Source organism: Rhinolophus sinicus, linkage group LG05, assembly GCF_036562045.2.
Source record: "Rhinolophus sinicus isolate RSC01 linkage group LG05, ASM3656204v1, whole genome shotgun sequence".
NCBI classification, from domain to species: Eukaryota; Metazoa; Chordata; class Mammalia; order Chiroptera; family Rhinolophidae; genus Rhinolophus; species Rhinolophus sinicus.
The window spans coordinates 138,770,656-138,792,747 of NC_133755.1; the positions used below are offsets into that span (position 1 = coordinate 138,770,656).

Sequence of the window (22,092 nt, forward strand, 5' to 3'; positions counted from 1 at the left end):
CCTGGGAATTTCTTTTTGACCCTTGTAATTCATCAATGGTCTTACAAACATATTGTGATGTGTTTGTGGCAACCAATGGCTTTAAACAAAGAGAAACCATTGCTTCAACCCCTGCCCCAGGAGTTACATTGTCCAAAGGCATGTAACCCAGTTTGTGAAAAGATTTGTTGTTCTGTTTTTCAGATGTTATCCTATAATTATTATCCTATATTATACTGTGAAAATGTTTATCTAAATATTCCTGTTTAAATATATGATCTTTAATAATTGCTCCTATATTTTTCTGTGCCTCTTAGAAATGTTTAAAACTTATTTCCTTGCAATTGATCTCCCCACAGGCAGCTTTTAGAGCCTTAAGGCTAACTCTACAGCTGATCGGTCCTTTCCATGACATTGTGGCCTGCCTTTTCAGTTTTGCTAAACTTGGGAACTGGCCAGCATGTTTTGAATTTCCTCGAAGTTCTAACTCTGTGAGAGGTGACTGGGGAGGAACTGAGGGTATTGGTAAGTAATTAAAGGTGATTAAACCACCTTCAATATTCAGTTAGTGTCCTATGAAGCTTTTTTTTTTTTTTTTTTTGCAGCTTTACTGAAGTATAAGTTGCACAGTTGTTTAAGATGTTTAAAGTGTACAACGTGCTGATTTGATACACATATACACTGTGAAATAATTCCCCACCTAGTAATTACTCAGACTTAATACTTGGAAAGACAGAACTAAACTTTTCTCATAAGTAACAGTGATACGAAGGGCCAAGGGAAAGTCTCATTATATACGGTCTCCAAACTGATTAATTCCACATTTACATGTTAAACCACAAAGAACACCAAGTCAGGAGTGGGGAGGCCTGGGTTTTTACCCTGCTTGTACCACTTGGTTGCTGGAAGCTGGACACATTACTCTTTGGGTCTCGGTTTGTTCATCTATAAAATGGGGGTGATAGTACCTGTCTCACAGAGATGGTCTGTAAATTAAAATCTATGTACAATTTCTAGAAGGATGTATAAACCCCCACTATATATTAGTGTTCTTTTATTCCCTTTCTCTTCCTGGCCTTCATGAACTAATATAGCAAGGTCAGAGCCAAACATTCACCATCAGGAAGCTTGCAGACTGCTCTTGGCTAACTACCAGTGGCCCAATGGTCCTTTAGTAAGAATGACTGAGGGTTTAGTTTTATCTGCCCACTGCTAATTCATGAACTCTAACTCAGCACTATGTTCTAAAATAAATGCAGAAAGTAAATTAAAGACACAGAAATGCTTCATAAACTGGGTTTATCAGAGTCAGGGAAACTGATCTTGTTATTTTAATAATTTGACTCCCATCTAAATTTTGTCATTAGTCATATAAATATTAATTAATAGTAATATATTATAACATAGTAGATAAGGATTTTAAAGCATGAGAACAGCCAACACAATGAGGACAGGCCAGGAAAACTGCCATCCTTTCCCTTGAGATGGGGAGATAGATGTTATTATATGGAGATGAGATACCCTCTTTCCCTGAAAATAAGACGTAGCTGGACCATCAGCTCTAATGCGTCTTTTGGAGCAAAAATTAATATAAGACCGACTCTTATTTTACTATAGTAAAATAAGACCGGTATAATATAATAATATAATATAATATAATACCGGGTCTTATATTAATTTTTGCTCCAAGAGATGCATTAGAGCTGATGGTCTAGCTACGTCTTATTTTCGGGGAAACACGGTAGCAGGCAAGATAGAGCCAAAGCCACGTGTCCAAAGGAAGTGACTACACAGGAAGTCCTACAGCAGCTGGGAGGGCAGAGCCTGCAGAGAAGGTATCTGGTGGGACTTGCCCTCACTTGAATCAATGAAGAACAATAGGAGGATGGTCCTGGCAAGACGAGAAAAGGACATTGACAAAGACAACAGGCAGGACTGCATGTGTCCAGTCCAAAGAATGGTGCGCCCACCAGTGTGACACTGAGGAGCAGTAGGAATGAGGCCAGATTGTTGAGGACCTAGAATTCAGGCTGAAGGAAGTTCTTTCTTACTATTTTTAGGCTTAGAAACCGGAAATCATTGAACTATGTAGGGCCCAGCTTTCTGAGGAATGCAATTAGAGACACACACCTTGTCGTGCTGCCAGTAGAAACAATTGGGCTCCAGAGAGAATGTGCAACGTTTTGCATACTCTGCTTTGCTGAAAATAGATAAAGAGCAAACTGAACTGAAAAAAGAAATCCTACTCTAAGATAATCATCTTTTTAAAAAGACTCAGCTGCTCAATTCCTAGCCTGCTTCCCAGAGGAGGCAAGGAGAACTAAGGTGAAAAGATGAGCTGGGTCGGTTCATGTGCTCACCCAACTCCTTTCAGCCATCTCCGAGCTCTTTGACTTTAGATAAAATGACTTCCGTAGACTTCTTTGCTTTAAAATATTTTTTAAAGGGACACTCCATTTTAGCTTTGGTCCCCCCACTTGCCTGGGGAAGCAGTTTTTAGACACTAGTTCTAAGAGGACTAGCTCTGTGACCCCTGCCAAATTCTCTCCTTCCTTGAAAGCCAGCAACCCCCTTTGGAGTCAGCCTGAAGCAGAGGATGTAATCAGAACGTGAGCGTTTACGTTGTCATTTCCTTGTAGAGGATCCGGAGGCCAATTACAACCCAGATACTACACATTAAACTTCATGTTTCAGGAACTCCAGGGACAAATTAGGAACAAAGTGTACTTGCTCTGAGCCAGTGGAGACGGGGCCACTGTGATTCATCTTTTTTCCTCTGATTTCCCAAACAGGACCCTACTGGGGGAAAGGAGGAGAAAAGGCTCATTTTTTTCCTGAAGTTGCCTGGCACACGGTCTACTCCCAACCCTACCGCCACCTGCCCCAGCCTGCCTTTCCTGCCTCTGCCTGCCACCTCCCCTCCCACTGAGCAGGGTGACCCCCAATGAAAGGGACGCCTGAACGAGGGTTGCAAAATCAATAAATAACCAAGAAAGGGTGGTCCCCACCTCCACTCTGTATTTTAATGAAAATGCCACCATCATCAGCACAGAACAGTTTTGCTGGGAAGTGATTGTGTGAAAGTACACACATTGTACTGTATGAACAACAATGGAAATAATGTAAAGAGCAAAATCACCAGTAAGCCAACCACTCTGACAAGTGAAATATTTTTATTTACATTTACTCCCTTCTAGCCTCTGCCCAAATACACTTTACATTTACGTTTTACAGAGTTTTAATCACAGGGTATATGCAACTTTATACACTTGTTTCATTGTCATTGCAGATGATTATAACCCTTTTCCCCTGGTTGCTGCTTAGCCTGATAGTGTATTGTAGACAAACACACTAGGCCTTGAACAAATAAGGCTCACCCTCCCTTCCCCTACTAAGGTTCTTAGCCAGTTCCCTCGAACATGACTCCTCTTCTGGTAGAAATTTCTTTTCAGCCCAATATGACCATCCAATTTATAGGAGTCAAAAAAAATTTGATGCTTAAATCCAATTCATTTGGAGCTGGAAAAAGACTCAAAAAACCTTTTCTGTTGTGCATAAAATATCAAATGTGCATGAAACCTAAACTGCTTATCTTTTCCTAAAGCCAAGAGCATATATTGCAAGTATTAGAAACCGTTCTCAGTCCTGGTTCTACCCTGACCCGGATGGCTTCCCCAACTCCCTCAATTCCTTTGATTCCATGCTGGAAATGTGGGAAGACACCCGACAAGACAGGGTAGATGGGTGCTCAAGTCTGGATGAACTGTTGGGATAGATTAATTCCCCAAATGCCTGTGGGTCTCCCATCTCACTTCTGCCTTGGGCTACATCAGGCACAGTGATCAATTTCCACATTCCTTCTCTTCCCATAGGGAGAGTTAATGAGCATTTCAAATAAATTCATATTCTGGTGACCCTGGAAGTGTGGGCCCACCCACCTATCCCACCAATGCTCACTAAGGGCTCATTGTTTTCTTGGTATGCTCTCCCATTCTGACCAGCTCCTTTCCTGGGCCATAACAGAGATTCCAGTACAGCCATCTAGACCCAGGCCAGTTTCCTCAACCCAGCACTGAGGGCCCCAAAGAGTCTCTAACTTAAATTTCCATCCAAAACACATATACCATAAATCTATTTATACCCAGCCTACTTTTGTAGTAAGAGTCCACGAAATAACCACTTTAGGATCGCCCCACATACTCCTTAAACGACGAGAATCTCCTAGCACAGTGTGTGTGTGTGTGTGTGTGTGTGTGTCTGTGTGTGTACATGTGTACATATATGCATGCATATTTTTGCTTGCCTTGGATGGCCTGGAGTCTTCTTTAATTCATGAGCCAGTGACAGAGAGGGCTGATTTGGATGGTATGGCTCTGAGAAATGAGTCCTAGTTTATAATCTATAGTCATTTCAATCCCCTAATAGGTCTACTGAGGCCTATACTTTCCCATTCCTTGTAATTTCCCTTTTTTCAATCTATTTAGAGACTGTAGCCTTGTCAATTTTAAAACTTTCTTTTCAAAGAATGTTGTTATTATGATGAAAAGCAAAGCAAGTTTTTATCTTCCTGAGGGAGGAAGGAAGGAAGGAAAGATACGTCAGGCCTTGGGTTCTAGAACATAAGGCTTTGCTGGTCTTGCAAAACATATAATTAGTATACCCAGAAAGAAAGAGAAGTCCATTTAGGTAAACAGTGTTGCAGGTGAAATGATGGTTCACTGGGTTCGCTACAGTAGGCTGTGTTTCACACTATCAGACTGAAATGTTGTCCATCTTCTAGAGGGTGAGCTTCAAGAGCTGCAGAAAATGATTGCCAGCCTCCAGAGCCCCCAAGACCCCGCCCAGGTGTCCCAGGCCCTCCTCCTCCGAAGAGAGGTTATGTTCCTGCAGTTTGACGCCGCAGTGAGGCACCTGATCCGGTAAGGGCTGGAGCCCTAATCCCGCCTCCTAAAGTTTTCAGGGCAGGTGTTGCTGAGTAGCCATCAGGGGAGGCCACCTTGGCAAGATTAGATAAGGAGCTTAAAATAGTCAGGGACACAATCTGACCCAGGACTCGGTGGCTACCACACGTGTTCTGCCCCAAAGGCCGTTGGTGTGGAATGTGTTCTTGTCAGACGATAATCATCTTGATTTTATTAAATTAAACGTGGTTTCAGTACCGACAGTTTGCTTCACAATTGCTGCTTTCCATATTCAGGTTGTTTTATTGGGAATAACATTTTTTATACTTCTGAAGATAATTTTATTCCAAGGGCTTTATTTTTTCAGCCCTTAATTACCTTTCAAGAGAACAGAATTTTCACCATCCTTCTGAAGCCAAGGGAATTTGGCTACTTGAGTTAAATTAATAAATACATACACTTACCTCAGGCCTTCTGGGTATTAAGTACTGTGATACAAAAAGAGTGTTTATTTGGTTAATTACTCATGACTGATGAGAAAAACTAGTTTGGATTAAGAGTCATTATGTTTTTAGTATAAATAATAAGCTTTGTGTGGAAAGAGAAGAGGTCAGGCGTGAAATTCTTGCCTTACTCTTAAATTGTCACAATTAATTAACTTCCTTTGATTAAGTCCCCGTGTGAGTATTTAATCAATGAGGGGGACATCAGAAAGCAGTGCTCTTACCTGCGGATTATAATCGCTTCTTACCATAAACGTGGGTGTCCATAGAGAATGGAAATGTGGGGATTATACTGAACTGTATTTTCTCTTTCTGCTCTGCATTTTCTTTACTCTGAGCATCAGGGAACGCTGGGTTTAGAATGTAGATTCAGCGGAACAGAAAATCAAGCTAATCTGTTTTCTTTTTCTTGACAAACAACTTTCTGAGCTATAGCTTAGTCAAGCAGGTAGGATATCAAGGTTCTAACCTGGGCTCTGAAACCCCAAGTCACAATTTGTAAGGAATTTACATAGGTGAAGAAATAGGACCATCCCCCAGAAGTTCTTTTTGGATCAGTTATGTGGGGTCCAGCTTGCTACTGTTCTCCCAGGGGAACAACTCCATTTCCCCCCAGGAATTGCTTTGCAGGGATTTCTTTGTCCTGGCACACTCAGTCTGCAGGAATGGAGAGCACGGTGTCCTCTGTCTGATTTCAGTATATTCAGCATATTTTCCAGAGGACCTCGGAAGGAACGGTCAGGGCAGTCTATCTCCATTCATCACATTTCTTCCTGCCTTTTTTCTTCCAAGTTCTTGGTGGGGGTGGAGTGGGTTTGGGACCAGAATTAGAACCTAGGTGAGAAGTCCCCTTCACCCTACGTAAATCCCTTACAATTTCTGCCTTGGGATTTCAGAGCCCAGAGGCGGGAGAAAAAGAGAAGCTGAGCAGTAAATGTTTTCCCTCTTGCTGATTTTACTTAATGCTGAACCTGCAAACGAGGCAAAATCCTTAGATAATCAAAAGAGACAGGAAGCTTGGGCAAGTTCCCTCACCCTTCCCAGAGCTCACCACCTCTGAGCAAATATGACTGTTTACCCCAGGGAACTTTGTGCTTATGTAAACTGAAGGCGTCTCCAGAGTTTGAAAAGAAAGAACTGAACTCTTACCTAGAATGAGAGCAGCATGCTTCCGCAGACTGGGGGGAGGCAGGGAAGGATGTAATTCAAGGACAACAGGACAGTGGCCCCGTAAAGTCACCTAATATCTGGCTTCTGCTTCTCTGTGGCATAGACCAGCTTGGGTTACAGGATAGAAACACGTTTCTAAGCACAAAAGATTCCCTGTGCCCTTGTCGACCTGCCCTCCGCCAAGCTTGGGGGACCTGATGGAAATTGCTACTGTCCTCCAGTGGCAGTGGAATCACCTTGCTCAGAGCCTACCATTCACCTCCGGTCATGTCCACCAACCCGCAGCAGTTATTTATTAGCCAGTGCAGGAAATGGCTGAGGATTTAGCTTATCTTTAATTTCAGGTGAATTAAACATTTGCATTGAAGGTAAATGCTTGGGAGGTACAGTGGTTCTAATGCCATCTATTTAAGTCAGGAGTTGGCAAGCCACTCCCATAGGGCCCCTGCGTGATTCTGTGTGGCCTGTCGGCCAAGGCTTTTTACATATTTAAATAGATGGAAAAAATACTCAAGAAAGCAATTTTCTGACACATGAAAATTATATGGAATTCAAGTTTCAGTGTCCATCCATGAACTTTTTATGGACCACAGCCATGCCCATTCATTTATGGATTATCTCTGACTGCTCTCACCACAGAGTTGGATATTTGCAACAAAGGCAGTATGACCCATAAAGCTGCAAGTATTTAAGGACGCTTTATGGAAAAGTTTGCCAGCCCTGATTTAAAAGGTTGAATTCTCTTGCAATTCAAGAATGCAGGGAGGGGGAAGAAAAAATCCCTCAAAGGAACTTGATAAAATATGTGGTATGAAAAGTGCTACTAATCTGAATGGAGTGTTGATGTTCAGAGTGATTACGGTAAAAAAGAGAAACTCAAAAAAGTATCCTGGGCCGGCCTGGTGGCTCAGGCGGTTAGAGCTCCATGCTCCTAACTCCGAAGGCTGCCGTTTCGATTCCCACATGAGCCAGTGGGCTCTCAACCACAAGGTTGCAGTTCAATCCCTCAAGTCCCGCAAGGGATGGTGGGCTCTGCCCTCTGCAACTAAGATTGAACACAGCACCTTGAACTGAGCTGCTGCTGAGCTCCCGGATGGCTCAGTTTGTTGGAGCTCGTCCTCTCAACCACAAGGTTGCCGGTTCGACTCCCACAAGGGATGGTGGGCTGTGCCCCCTGCAACTAGAAAACGGCAACTGGACCTGGAGCTGAGCTGCACCCTCCACAACTAAGACTGAAAGGACAACAACTTGAAGCTGAACGGCACCCTCCACAACTAAGATTGAAAGGACAACAACTTGACTTGGAAAAAAAAGGCCTGGAAGTATACACTGTTCCCCAATAAAGTCCTATTCCCCTTCCCCAATAAAAATAAAAGTATCCTGAAGGTGCAACTTCCTGCAGTAAGCCAGGGATCTCTAAAGAAAGCAAGGTCTCAGTCCTTGATTTTTCTGTTGGTTTTTCTCCTCATTTCTTATTTTTATGCTCATCTAGTTTGAGTATCTATGAACGTGTGCTTCAGGGTTATCTGGGGGTTTCTGGGAAACACAGAGAAGGCCTCAGGGAAGCTGGCCTAGCTCATGACCACCATCCTGGTCTCCAGTGTCTGAGAAGTGAAGAGTCACGACTTTTGCCTGGCCTCCTCAGGCCACTTTGCAGGTGATTTTTGTTTCACATTTTGTTGTGTTTGGTTGTTTTGGGTTTTTTTTGGTTTTTTTTTTTGCTTTTTTTTTTTTTGATATCCTTGCATCCAGGAAAAACTCTAGCATGTACCCTGTGAATTCCCTGGTTCGAACCAACTTGCCTGGGATCATGCTACGTGTAGTTTTCTCACACACAAGGTGATTGGCACTCTAGGAAACCCTTGATGGCTTATTGACAGTAAGGCAACTGGCGTGTCACAGAACAGTGTGGAGAATTTGGCACATCTCTTCTGGTATTTTAGCGGGCGGCTGGGGAGACCCGACTTTACGAGGCGCTGGCAGTTGGCACACTGGCACAAGCAGCAGCGGACCTTTCATTCCTAGGGGTTTCCCTGCTTGTTGAGTGCTGCTGGCAAGCTGCACTGCCTGCACCCACCCAGCAGGAGGAGGCCAAGTGAGGGTCTGAGTGAGTTGTCACAGGGGTTCGGGAGCCCTTTTCAGTATTTCTAAAAGCATGATGGAAAAGACACATTTGCCAAAAAGATTTGCAGGTAAAGAAAATGTCAAGTTTCTTTCTTTCTGTTTTTAACTGGACTTATAAGAATGAGTGAAGTAAGGGGGAGAGGGAAGTTGTGTGGGTTGAGTTCCCACTATGGACTAACTCCATGGGATAGAAATCATTGTCACTATTTTTACAGATGAGAAAATAGAGATTCAGGGAAGTTGCATTACTTGCACAGAGTCACACAGCTTGTTCTGTAGCAGAATTTACACTTATACAGTTTCTCTGACTCAAGAGTCCTGTTCCTTCCTCGATATCATGTTTCTTCATCTTTTCCTGCAGCTCAGAGCTTAGGCCGGAGGCTGAATTAAAAACAGGAAAATGCTTAATGGATGTTAAGCAAGTCTTAATGGCTATTAAGCAAGTCTTTCAAAATCTGGGGTCCAGGGAGAGGGAGGAAATGAAAGAGGATCTAGTGCTAATAATTTGGGGTATCATCTTGAGACCCCTTTCCTTACATAGCATTGCACGGTACAGCTCCCTAATACACAGGTCTGTTGCTAGAGGGAGATGGTCCGTATGAAGGGCAGTGACCTAGATGAGAATTAGGAAAGTGAGGAAAAGGATAACCAATGAAGGGATCAGTGGCGGCGACTATCATTTGACTCTGTTCTCTCTAGAGAGTATGTCGTCATCTATGATTCTGCAGCTTAGCGTAGCAGTCACACTTACATCTGAACCGGATTGATATTTTTTGAATAGTCTCCAAAAATCCATAAAGTAATGGACCTGGTATGTGCACAAAGCTGTGTTTGGGGCTCTTAAACTCTGCCGGGAGTTGTGGTTGCTTCTGGCACTTGACAGTCACGAAGTTCTGCACACTTGCCAGGCTGAGAGCATGTCAGTGTTGTGTGTGTTTTACGGGGTGATCAGCCAGGTGCAGCCCCAAGAGGAGACACAGGAGAGTCTCAGGAAAACTAAGTTTACTGTTTTCACAAGTCTTAGAAACAGGAGGCACGCACACCACCCAGTGCCACACGGGCAAGGATCTGTGCCAGTGAGGAGCAAGGAGAGTGCTTAGGCCGGGAAAGGCCAGGCAGGGCAGGGTGAACAGGTTAAGATGGGCAAAGGGGAATAATTTCAGGGGGCTTTGGTCTGTAGGAGGGGTCTCTAGTTGCCTGGTCACTAGCCCTGGGATGATTAAGGTGGTGGAATATCCCCTCTAGGGGTGTCTGGGCAGATAGAGGAGGGATGGCTCTGGATTGGTCAGTTTGCGTATCAAAGGCTTGCTCTCTGCTGAGGCCTTTGCTTGCTCCAAGACTTGGCTAACTCTGAGAGGAACAGTCTCTCCCCCCAGAAAGGTTTTTTTAAAGGTGTCAAGACAGCATAAGACACAAAATACAATTTAAAATATGAACATTACAGTCAAGGATTGAACAAGTAAGATGTGAACAAAGCTGAACCCAGAGGCTGAGAGAAATAATTCTGTGGATTGGAGAGAAAGAGCAGGAATGACATGAAAGGAGCCCAACCAGGGAGAGCGTGTGTGGGATACTGGGCTTCTGTGCTCTTGATTTGAGCTGAAAATGTTTCTTTTAGAATAGTCTCCATTGATTTAGTAGATATATACAATTTATACAAGCTACGTGAGAGGTGCATGTAGAAAGTGCCTTGAGTGTTAAAGAATAAAATTCAGCCAAGTAAATCTGAGGACCTAATTGGCTTTATTAAGTGATCCATGAATCGGGCAGCCTCCCACCCAGCAAAGAACGAAAAGGGCACACAGAAGAGTTGTACAGAGTGGAAGATTTTTGCAGGCAAAAGAGAAGTTAACAGGGTGGGTCATTTTAGGCAAGGACACCTTCCCTTAGGGGAAAGCCACAGGTCTTATCAGGCACATTACCTCACTAATCAGGAAATTCCAGACTAATTGGTTAAAGTTCTCCTCCTGAAGAGGCTGAAGCTGCAATTAGGCTAGTTATTAAGTTTTGGTTTGGTAATGTGGCTTAGCAAAAGTGATTCCATTAGGGCCTAGTGCTTCTTTATTTTTTCTTTCTTTCTTTCTTTCTTTCTTTCTTTCTCTCTCTCTCTCTCTCTCTCTCTCTCTCTCTCTCTCTCTCTCTCTTCTCTCTCTCTTTCTTCCTTTCTTTCTTTCTTTTTTTTTTTTTAAACAATTTGAAGGTTAGAAGCAACTGGATAATGAGCTCTGCCTCCCGGGGCCCTTCTAGGCTGAAGGTCAGACCCATCTTTGCATCATCTCAGACAATTGTGATACAGTGCTTTGTACATAGTAGGTGTTTGATACATCACTGTCACATGGGTGTTGAGTGAGTCATGGCTCAATGGGCAGAGCCCACTGAGAATCTTAAGAAACCATTGGAAAAATAGGAGAAATAGGAGAAAATGTTTATATATCTGTGAATGAAAAAGGGACTCTGCAATAAATCTGATAAGTTCAAGTGACCGAAAGCAACCTCACAGGGTGATCTGATCACAAATTCCTGACTAGGCAGGTCATAGTGGGTAGTCACGCCCCAGGCCTGTAACTTTTTAGTAAAAGGCTTATCTTTGCCATAAGCCAGCCCTGTCCATTCTTGTGCATCTAGGTTAACACACTCTTGAAATGCCAGAGTAATCCTCTTTTTCAGACCCCTCAGAGGATGTGTAACCACCCTCAAGGGAGCACATAATCTTGTTAACTGTCCTGTATTCCAGTCATAGAGATATCCCCTGCCTTGCTTGCTCCCACCTCCTCTCCCATGTTCCTTCATTTCAAATGTATAAATAGAACTGAAAAACTCATTCTCCAGAGCATTTGAACAATTTTGCTTCCCAGGATGTTGCCAGTTTGGCTCAAATAAACATAAAAATTCTCTACAGGTTTGGATGTTCTTACGTCAATGTATCCATTGAGCAACTCCAAGATCTATCCTTGAGCTATCAGGATATATCAATTATTTTATCCACCATCTCAGTGTATAATAGTATTCAACTATCTTTTGTTAATTCTCATTAGAATGTAAAAAGAGCAGTATGATTTTTGCACTAGTACAGTGATTTGATGTGCAAATATAGAGCTCCCTTTATCTGTCTTTGAACTCGAGTTCATAAGCCCCTACTTCTACTGATGGCAAAAAGATTAAACTTTCCAATTCCATGTCAGTCAGCCACACTTAGAGTTTAAAAGAGGTTGTTAGTTTGACATTTAAAATAAGTTAATTCAAGATTATCACCTTTCCCTTTATTGTAATTGCCTCTTATTCACCCTATTAGTGAGGAAGGGATTCTGCCCTAAAATTATGGGGATGGCCAACACTGGACAGATGAGATAACAGCTGTTTATTAGTCACCAATACTCACAGCCCAGGGGAAGAGGACATTACACATCATGCAGGGCCACAAAAGAATTGCATTTGGGAACAAAGTGAGCAACCAGGGGCTGTGGGAGGAGGCAGCCTTTGTAGCACCAAGAGGATGTGGTACCTCCTGGTTCCCGTAGGCAGATGTGAGTGGTTCATTTGAGTAATTTCGTGGTCTGGCAGGTGTCCTTCATTCCTCTCAGAGGTGATCCAAGTTCCTGGAGATGCTTATAAATCATCCTGGCAGTCAGGAAGGAGTGGCCATCCCCACTCATCTCTGTCGTGGATTAACTGGTCCAACCCCAGATCTCTGCTGGTTGGCCTGCTCAGCACCCTGCCTGACAGCCACTTGTGGGGGCTTGGGCACTCCCCCAGGTCTTTCCCCTACACTTTGATTGTCTACTAGTCTCTGGGAGGCTGCCTCAATTCCATTAGTGCTCACATCTCCCTTAGTCGTTGTTAATCTCTTTTTTTAATGTCTGCTTTGGGAAGACTTTGGCTAAGCTCATGGAGGATCCAGGCGAAAGGTCCCTTCTGTTCTGGGGTACATTTCCCCCACCTTATCCTGTGTCAGGATCTTTTCTTAGGCACCCATTAGATCTAAGCTCTAGAAATGTCTTTCCTTGCTTGCTAAACTTTTAGTTCCTTTTAGGCAAGAAAGTCATTATAATTTGTCATGCATACTTTCTCCTCTACAACTTATGGTATAAATTTCATGCTCCGGTCTTCAGGATTTTGGGTTCTTGATATGCAAAGCCAAGTTTTGTTCAAAACAAAACAAAAAGATTTCTCTGTCAAACCCCAGGTACTTATTATTTAATTTAAAATTTGGTTTTATATATCAAGAATTGTTGTCTCAGCTATTGGTCTTAAAATAGTCAATTCAACAGACAATCGATATCTTTGTTAGAGCTACAGCCGAACTGCCCAAGATAGTAAGATTTTAAATTAATATTGATTTAGAGGACAGAAAATTTAAAATTCAATTTCTCAGTTGTAGCAGCCATATTTCAAGTGCTCGATTCTAGTGGCTACCATATTGGACAGTCAAATACAGAACATTTCCAATTGCAGAAAGTTCTCCAGTGCAGTGCTAATCTAAACTATATTTACCTCTCCCCTGTGAATTTTGAGAGTGAAGGGTGATGTGTACAGAAAAGATGAAGGATGAGATCGCTGAGGAAGAAACCTGCTAATATCCCAAAATGTTATTAGGTTGGTGCAAAAGTAATTGCGGTTTAAAAAGGTTTAAAACAATTGCAAAAACCGCAATTACTTTTGCACCAAACTAATATCTTGCTACGATAATTTTGAAAAAGTTTTGAGCTTCAGGAGCTTAAGTAATTGCTTTTCATGAGATTCCTGTCATGTTTCGGTAGGAGGACATTTTTGGCAGCTGGAAACGCTCCTGCCTACCAGTCTGTCACTGACGGCATGTACCATGGGTTGCCACCACTGAGCAACTCTCTGGTGAAGAGCATTTTTGCTTCACAGCTCAGCCTGCCCCAGCCACTGGATCCACGGAGCAGCCAGGTGTGTTGAGAGGTATTCTTATACCTATAAAAGGTGTGTTGTGTATAGGGGATTTTGTCACTTTGTTTCCATTTGGTTTAAATTTTGCAGGGCTCTCAGTGTGCTCATGTAGCCCAGTCTTAGCTGGCTCCCCTTCACTGACATGGGAGGGCAGTTATTCCCCCATCGACAGCTGTTATTCCCAGGCAGGGTTTGTGCCTCCAAACTGCTCAACAGGCTAATTACGGCAACGGCTTATCTGCTCAAGGCTGGTGGCAAAACCAACATTTGATCTTTTCCATTTAGTAATATAATCATGATAGCAATTACAATCCATAAATTAGGTCAGCAGCTGAGTTGAACAGCCCTGCTGACGACATATGCTAGCGAATGTCATCCTGGAAACTATAGCATTGTGCGTGGGCACTAACAATATTACCCACCTTCTACAACTATGGAATTTAAGGTGCAGGAAAACCAGAGATCAGATTGCAGCAGTAGGTCGTAAACTGTGTTAGTTATCTGTGGCTGCATAGCAGGTCACCTCAAAGTTTAGCAGATTAAAACAATCAACATTCAATATCTCATCTAGTTCCTGAGGTTCAGGAATCTGGGAGCCACTTAGCTGGGTAGTTCTGACTCGGAATCTGTCAGGAGGCCGCATCCGGGTGCTGGCCAGCCTGTACTGTAGTCATCTCAAGGCTCTCTCCCGGAGGAGATCCTGCTTCCAAGCCCACTCACGTGGCTGCGGGGAGGCATCCAAAGTCCACTTCCAAGCTTATTCGTGTGGGCCTCTCATAGGCTTCCTCACAACATGGCAGATGGCTTCCCCCAGAGTGAACAACTCAAGAGAGAGCAAGAGAGAAAACCCAAGATGGAAGTCACAGTCTTTTTATTACCCAATTTCAGAAGTGACATCCCATCATTTTTGCCATAATCTCTTCATTAGAAGTGAGTCACTAATTTCAGCACATACTCAAGGGGAGAAGAATTAAACCCCACTTCTTCACAGGAAGAGTATCAAAGAATTTGTGGGCATATCTTTAAAATCACCTCACAAGCCCAGGTCTTCTGAGTCTAAAACCTCCTACTTAATGTTTTTGCACCGTATAAGTCCCACACCTCTACCTTACCCAGCCACAAGACAACGACTCTTAGCCCAAGCCTTGACCCTCTTTTAGACCCAGAAAACAAGGTTGAACCATGACCGTTGAGCCTGTTCCTTCTGCCTTTGGCTGTTGCCTGGGCTTAGGTGGATGCAGATGTCCTGGCTCCCTGCTACCTGAATTGACTCCGACGCTAGGAATTGTCTGGAACCACTACCAGGTCTAGAAGTGCAGAATGGAGTCAGATGGACAGGCCCACTGCACCCAGGGCTGCATGTGGTACCACAAGGAGTCGGGGGTGCTTTGGCTGTTAGACAGTGATGTGCAGACAGGAGCCCATTGCAACACTGATTTAGCACTGTTACCTGGAACTGGAGCACAATGGTGCTGAAGGATACATTTTTAAGATTCCCAATATCTAGAACACTTACACTTAAGTAAGTTTAGTTTGTTGGTTATAAATATGTCCCATTGGTATTATACTGTTCTGGAACTTTTGAACACTGGTGCTAACTAGTTACACTGAAGTCTTAAGTATCCTTCTGTGCTTAGCTACTTTCTGTTAAATACGATTTCTAAATCTTATCAAACAAAGTAAGATTATGACTCTCTCCTCTGCTTCATCAGAGACTATACCTTAAGAACTACTTCTACATAATAAATAAATCATCCTGCAGTATTTTGGGGTGCAGACACAGACATCCTGTTCATATACAGATGTCTCTTATGGACACAGAACAGCATTATCATGTTTACTATTTGGTTCCTTTAGGCATTTGTGCTGTTCCCTTGGAGAGCATTTCTGGAAGATGGAGGACCATTTCCAGTGACGAGTAGCAGCCCGGATACTCTGGAATATAATATGCAGGTATACTAACAATTGTCACCCCAATAAATTTTAAAAATAAATTTTAAAAAAATATGCAGGTAGGATAGGTCTTCCCACTTGTCACAAAGACAACCACAGTCCGACTGCAGAGCAGGTGTCATTGGGTCCAAAGGTCAAATCCTCAACACTCTGGCCAGTGAATCATTTATAAGACCAGCAGGATGTTTTATAACGAGGCTGTAAACCCAACACCTGCAAGGTGAGTCATGCTTTATTAAAACAGAAGAGAATCATGGTCTCAGCTGGTAACAGCCTTGGTTATAGACACAGATGAAACTCCTGTGGCCATTAATGCTGGGAGAGAGGCCATCCATTCCCAGTCACTCTGTGGGCCTCCCAGAGAAACAACCAGGCTGGTAGCTCAGAGATGTGTGACTCCTGACCCATCTATGAACAGTAATAGGAACAGACCTTTTTAAGCAGGACTCAGAAGGAGAATTTCTTTCAATTATGTGTTTTCCCCTTGATTACTTAAGCAAACATTATGTTCTTATTTTAAAAAATATAAAATATAAAAAAGTATTAAAAACAACATGAAAATCAATCCTAAATTTGCTTCAAAATAATATGGAGGTGGGGAGTGATGAGGATGGAGCAGGACTGGCCGTGGGTTGATGGTTCTTGGGAATGGGTGATGGAGACTATTGTTTGCCTTTGTATATGCTCAAAATTCTCCATTAGTCAAAAAGTGTTTGTTTTTTTTGGTGTTTTTTTTAGTAAAATAATAAGAATGGTTAAAAGAAAAACAGTCATAGCCTCCTACTAGGAGATAAGCACAGTTCACATTTTGGTTTATATTTTTCCCTATGCATACATGTGTTTATATCTGTACTTTTAAAGGAAGCTTGGGCTCACACTATACATTTACCATGTCCAGACACCGCTATAAGGGCTGGGAAGCTTGGGTTTCCACACAGAACCAAAAATCTGGTATGTTCAAAGGACACTTTGAGCTAGAAATGTTACTCTGATTTTTATGGAATTTTTTAATTGTTGGGAGGGCAGGGCTTATAAACACAGTTATTCTTAATTTGTTTCCCAAAAACCATGTGTAAAGGATACATAGAAGTCTTCAACATGGATGTTTTCATTTTGCTTTGTTCTCTTTTGATGTCAGCTGTGCCTCTGCAGGCTGAGTGACCGTGACCTCAGGGTGGCTCATGGAGAGCTGGTGGGCATGCACCTGCTCATGGAAGACGTACTTCTGAGCAGCTATCATATGATCATGGAGAGTCCCCCAGGACAGCAAGCCACACTAGAAAAAAGTACACAGGTATTCTCGGTGAGCAGCCCACATCGCTGGCCGATGCTTCATGGTCCTAAGGACCTTCCTAGTGTAGACGTGGACTAGAGAGGCCCGTCTGCCCCCCCGCCCCCAGCCTCTCCCGGTGGGTCCCAGGGCAGGGTTCACGCTGCAAGGAGTAGCCACTGAGCAGGAGTAGCTGTGAAAGCCACTCCAAAGTGTTTTCTTTTACAATATGTCCTGTGATCAGAGGTATAGCCATTTATTTTAATTTTAAAAATAGAACAAAGGTTGTGGGAATTGCATTGAAAACAAATGGAACCAATGCTCCATTGCTGGCTTCTTTTCCGTGTGAGTCACACATTTACGACTGGAGTTGGAAAGACCAGAGGGGTATGACCGGGGCCCCGGGTGAACATTTCCAGTCTGGGCCCCTCTCTTCATCACTCAATGAGCCTACAGACTCCTAGGCAAGCACCCCCTCCTTTGAATCTGTCCCTCTGAAACTCTCAGTACCAAGAGCCACTAGCCCACCTCGTATCCTAACTTGAAACAATTCTGCATGTATCTGAGAACCAGGGAGAAACTTGTCTGGACCCAGGGTAAGCTAGCTGGTGCCCCTATTTAAAGAGCCTCCTTTCCAGAGCTAAACTTTCTGAGAGATGTGTGTACCAGCCATCTCCATTTCCTTACCTTCCATCTACTCTGCAGAAACTGCAATCTCTCCTTTTCCTCATCTCACCACTGAGACCACTGTCATCAAGAGCTCAACGGTCCTTGTCACAAAATTCTCTGGATACCATTCAGTCCCCTTCCAACCTGACCCCTTGGCAGGATTTGACACAGTGTATCCTTCTCGAAGCCTCTCTTCCTTTGGCTTCCAAAGCACAAGTCTCTCCCAGCTTTCCTCCGACTGTGCTGGACACACCTTCTCAGGCTTCTCCGTAGATTCCTCTACCTCTGCCAATGCCCAAAATGTTGTTTTTGGAGTTTTGTCTCACGACAACTTCTACCAGGGCTGCATTTTGATTTCCATGATTCTAGACACATTTGTCTTTGTGGACCCTTTCTTCCATAAAAAAAAATTTTAAGTTCCCGTTTATGACTGTGTTAATATAAAGAAAAATATATTAATGTCATATATTAAAGCATTTTATTCATCCGAAATGTTCTTTTTTCTGATTTAAAAAGAAATGAAAACGTTTTGTGGGTCCTGGGCCCTGTGCCTTCTGTGTCTAACCAACACATTGGTTCTGAATACTATTAATACTGCTATTGGCTATGACTAAGATCTGTTCAGATGCTTCATTAATTAGTCATGTCTTTAATCCTCACAATAATTCCATGAGTGCTTTCATTATTCTCATTTTACAGATAAGAATAATGAGGCTCATGAAGGTTAAGCACTGTGCTGACAGTCCCATGCCTCCTGAGGAGAGAGACCCAGATGCCAAACTAACAGTCTTGCCCTGGAGCTCTCGCATACTCTTATCCACTGGGTTTCTCCACTCCTCCCCCTCTCCCTAGGCAAACCTGTCTGCTTTTATGACTTTGATGACGTACATGTGACAACGCCAGAATCTACACGTCCAGTCCAAAACACAGCCTTGTCTGACTCACATGCTCAACTGCCTTGTTCCATCTCTGGGACAGTGTGTCCCACACTGAGCTCATTCTACGGCCCCAAAACTTGCTCCTTTTTCCATCTTTGCTGTCAGTTTACCTCAACCTGTCCCAGCCAAAAAATCTGGACCTCGTGTGTGACTTCTCTCTATCATAGCCTATAATCAGACTCCCAAGTTTTACTGTCCTATTATTTTAATGTCTCTCAAGTTTGTCTACTTTTCTCCATCCTCCCTCACCACCCATGTCCACCAGTCCAAATGATTATCATCTTCTCCCACTTTCTACTTCGTCATCTGATTGATTCCTCCTTAGCCTTCGGGTTTCCACTTCCAAACTACTTTTTTAGGAGCTTCTTCTGTTCCTCCACCTTTAAGCGGATGCTCTTCGATGCCAACTAAAGAAGCACCTGCCATAAGTACCAGCTTGTCCCACTAGCCATGACTGAAATTAGAGAAGTGTAGTAATCTTTCAAAACAAGTTTTGAAGGAGGCAGGTCAGGTTGGAGCAGTCACCCCGGTAGGTGCAGGCCCGCAGCTCTGCCATCCTGGGTGTGTCAGCAAAATGCCTCCCTCATCCTTGTAAGATGAGAAGAGAAGGAAAAACCCTTTTTCCTTAAGGAGTTTTATCATTTTATCAAGAAGGAAAATCTTTTCCAGAAGGCTTCCAATAGGTTTTCCTTGTGTCTTACTAACACTGAGTCACAAGTCCACTTCAGGCCAATTAGTGGAACATGAAGTGTGTTTAGATGAGCCATCTAAATTCTGCCGCAGAATTAGATGCTTCACCCAGAAGCAGCACTTGCAAAGCTGGGTATAGACCAAGTAGTGCCGAGAGCAAGAAGCATGCTGGCTCCTTTGGTTCCTTCTCTTTACCGTTTTTTGGCCCTGTTTCTGATGGATTACCATTGTTTCCTGACATCCCCACTTCCCCCTGCTTTGTCCTTTATTTTTATCTCCTATTCCTTCTCTCATCCTTTAAAACACTTAGGAAGAGAACACTTCTCTTAATATGAATACAGTTGACCCTTGACCAACAGGGGTTTGAACTGTGCAGGTCCTTTTATACACAGATGTTTTTCAATAAATATACAGTTGTCCCTCCATAGCCCTGGGTTTCACATCCACAAATTCAGCTTAAGTTATACTCAGATTTTTCAGCGGCATAAGGGTCAGGGTCCCAGCCCCCATGCTGTTAAAGGGCCAACTATATACTAACAGGGTAAGCATGCTTTAAAATTATTATTTATTTAAATTAGTTTTATTTTGTGATTTGTTTTATTTAAGAGCATTTAAATATTCATAAACAATATAAGACCCTGGCATTTATACTGCCAGTCAGTTAGGATTCTGTGTTTCCCGTCCCAGCTGTGGCACCAGCTCTGTGATCTCTTAGACTTCAGTCTCTGGAGCTCCAAAGTGAAGGTGATGGATTAGCTCAGGGCCTTTAAAAATGTTGGTCCCAGGAGCCCTGGCTTTCTCAGAGGCACCTTGCGGCTTTTTGAGTGCAGGGGGCCAACTACGTGGCCTGTAGGCTGCTTCTTCCCTGTCACCATGATCAGCCTTGGGCTGTTGGATATTTTGGGCCACTGTGTAAGATTTCATTTAATGAAAGGTTTGTGAGGATAAAATAAACCTGGAAATGCATGGATCAGCTGATCGTTGAGGAGGGAGGCTGCGAGGTCGAAGGGTTGTCAGTTGTGTTCAGGAGCTCACTCTCCCTGGGTCTTGCCAACCCTCTTTTTTGTCAGCGCTGCCCATAAGGTATTGACATAAAGATATTAACATATCCTGAGATATGTAAATAGCACTGATCTAGGATCTAGTTACACCAGGTGGTGTTTCTTCCCATTCCTAGCCTGGGAACTTGAGTGTCTAAGGTGCTAGCTATTACCTGATTGTTCTCTGAGGCCCTTCTTGTCATAACATCGTGATCCTGATTTCCCGTCTCGTCTGCAAAGGAAAGCTTCTTTTCCTGTGACTGAGGCGCTGTTGTCAGACGGAAGTCCTGGGCACAGTTTCCCCATTCTGTCTATCATTCTCTGGGTGACCTGGCCCTCATACCCCTGGCTACAGGAGAGCAGGGACCTGAAACCCTTGTTACCTCCACATCCTCCAGGGCTCATAACAGCCCCTCAACAATCACATATTTAAGAGGAGCACCAGTGAATGAATGAACAAATCATACTGTTAAAGTACAATTGCCTGTTGAATAATAAACTCAAATTAAGAGACATATTCTCTGCCTAACTTTTAAAGGATGGCAGAAGGAACAGGACATATGACAAACTTAGGTTTCCATTTACTTACCGATGCAATGCATAAAATCCCCAGCTAAAGGTTATATTACTACTCTATCATTTGAGGAGTTAAATCTTGAGTGTGTAGAAGAGCACTTTCCAGAATGCTGAGGTTAAACACGAAAGGCTTGATTTTTCAAAGGGAGATAAAATGTTAGTACCCAAGTAAAAAAAGACGTAAAACTGAGTGGTTCACGACTCAAGCAGAAATCTGTATCCTGTCTGTTCAGGAAACACGCTTTCCATCTCTAAGCCCTACAACTGCTGCAGGTGTGTAAACCACTCCTCCTGGGAGAGGAGTCACTGTTCAAAGACTTCATTCCGTGCGGGCTGCGGGTAAAATGTTATCCCGTGTTGGTACGTGATCAATAAAGAAGACTTTCTGTAACACTTTCAGCCAGATTTGTGCAGAGCGCCAGGAGTCAGAAGTCAGTTCCAAAGCCGCCCACAGGCCTCCAAGCTTCTGGGGAGCCCGTGCGATGCAGCCATGTCCCTTGCTTTGCTGAGATCATTTCTGGTGCGGTGGAAGCAGCTGGAAGTGCTGAAGGAGCACTGGGGTCGGCTTAAGCTAAAAGGCCAGGACAGCAGTTCTGTCTCTTTCCACAAGCAGTTCTCTGAGCTCTATGGGTAAGTGTTGCTGAGGTGGACATTCATGGGAACAGATGGAACCTGGGGTTTGCCAGACTCCAGCCCCTTCCCCTGATAAGATTTGGTCCCTGAATCCTGGTGCAGCCAGCCCCACGGAGCCCAGAGGAAGCTGGGCGATGTGTCTCTACAAACAGCATTTCACAGGAAACACTGCGTTCTGCTGACTGCAGGGGTGGCGCGGGATTCCACTGAGCCACACTGTACATCATTTACCCAGAGTTCTGTGCCCGGGAACTTGTGCTTTTAGAGTGTCCCCGTGGTGCTGACTCTAAGCTATTTAGCTCACAGGATCCCAGCGAGCACCAGGTGGGGAGATGCTGCTGCATTTCTCCCCACTGTCTGCCCCATTAGACCCAAGTGCTGAGTCTCTGGGAGCGCCATGGGTTGCAGCCAGAGACATAATAAGGTACAGTGGTATTAATATAATCAGGCCTGCGAGATGCTGGGGTGTTTTCACAGCTTCAAGCCCTGGCTGGAATGATTTAGCTGGCACAAAAGACATGTGGCTTCTGCCATGTGTCTGTCACCAAACAAGCATTCACTGAGCACCGACCCACCACCCTGGACCTTACTGAGCACGAGAAGGTTCCCTTTGGTAGCACAGTCTGAATTGTCTGTCTTAGGCGTTATTACAGTCAGCTTTCCTGGTGACTAGGGAATAGCAAGACTTCTCAATATTTTGAAAAATGAAGACTGAAATTAAATGTATCCAGTGGG

General features: G+C 43.6%; 1 protein-coding gene across 6 annotated transcripts in view; it reads left to right on the forward strand.

The window, feature by feature from the left end:
- CCDC162P (coiled-coil domain containing 162, pseudogene) overlaps positions 1-22,092 on the forward strand; it is a 164,459-nt gene that overhangs the window by 106,984 nt on the left and 35,383 nt on the right. For 3 of the 6 annotated variants that reach the window (XM_074333386.1, XM_074333385.1, XM_074333387.1), the window contains exons 29-34: positions 339-504; positions 4,760-4,898; positions 13,435-13,588; positions 15,446-15,541; positions 16,680-16,844; positions 21,125-21,354. In XM_074333386.1, the coding sequence (XP_074189487.1) occupies positions 339-504; positions 4,760-4,898; positions 13,435-13,588; positions 15,446-15,541; positions 16,680-16,844; positions 21,125-21,354 (950 nt within the window). The remainder of the gene's footprint in view (positions 1-338; positions 505-4,759; positions 4,899-13,434; positions 13,589-15,445; positions 15,542-16,679; positions 16,845-21,124; positions 21,355-22,092) is intronic. The other 3 variants (XM_074333388.1, XM_074333389.1, XM_074333390.1) reach the window with 2 other exon arrangements.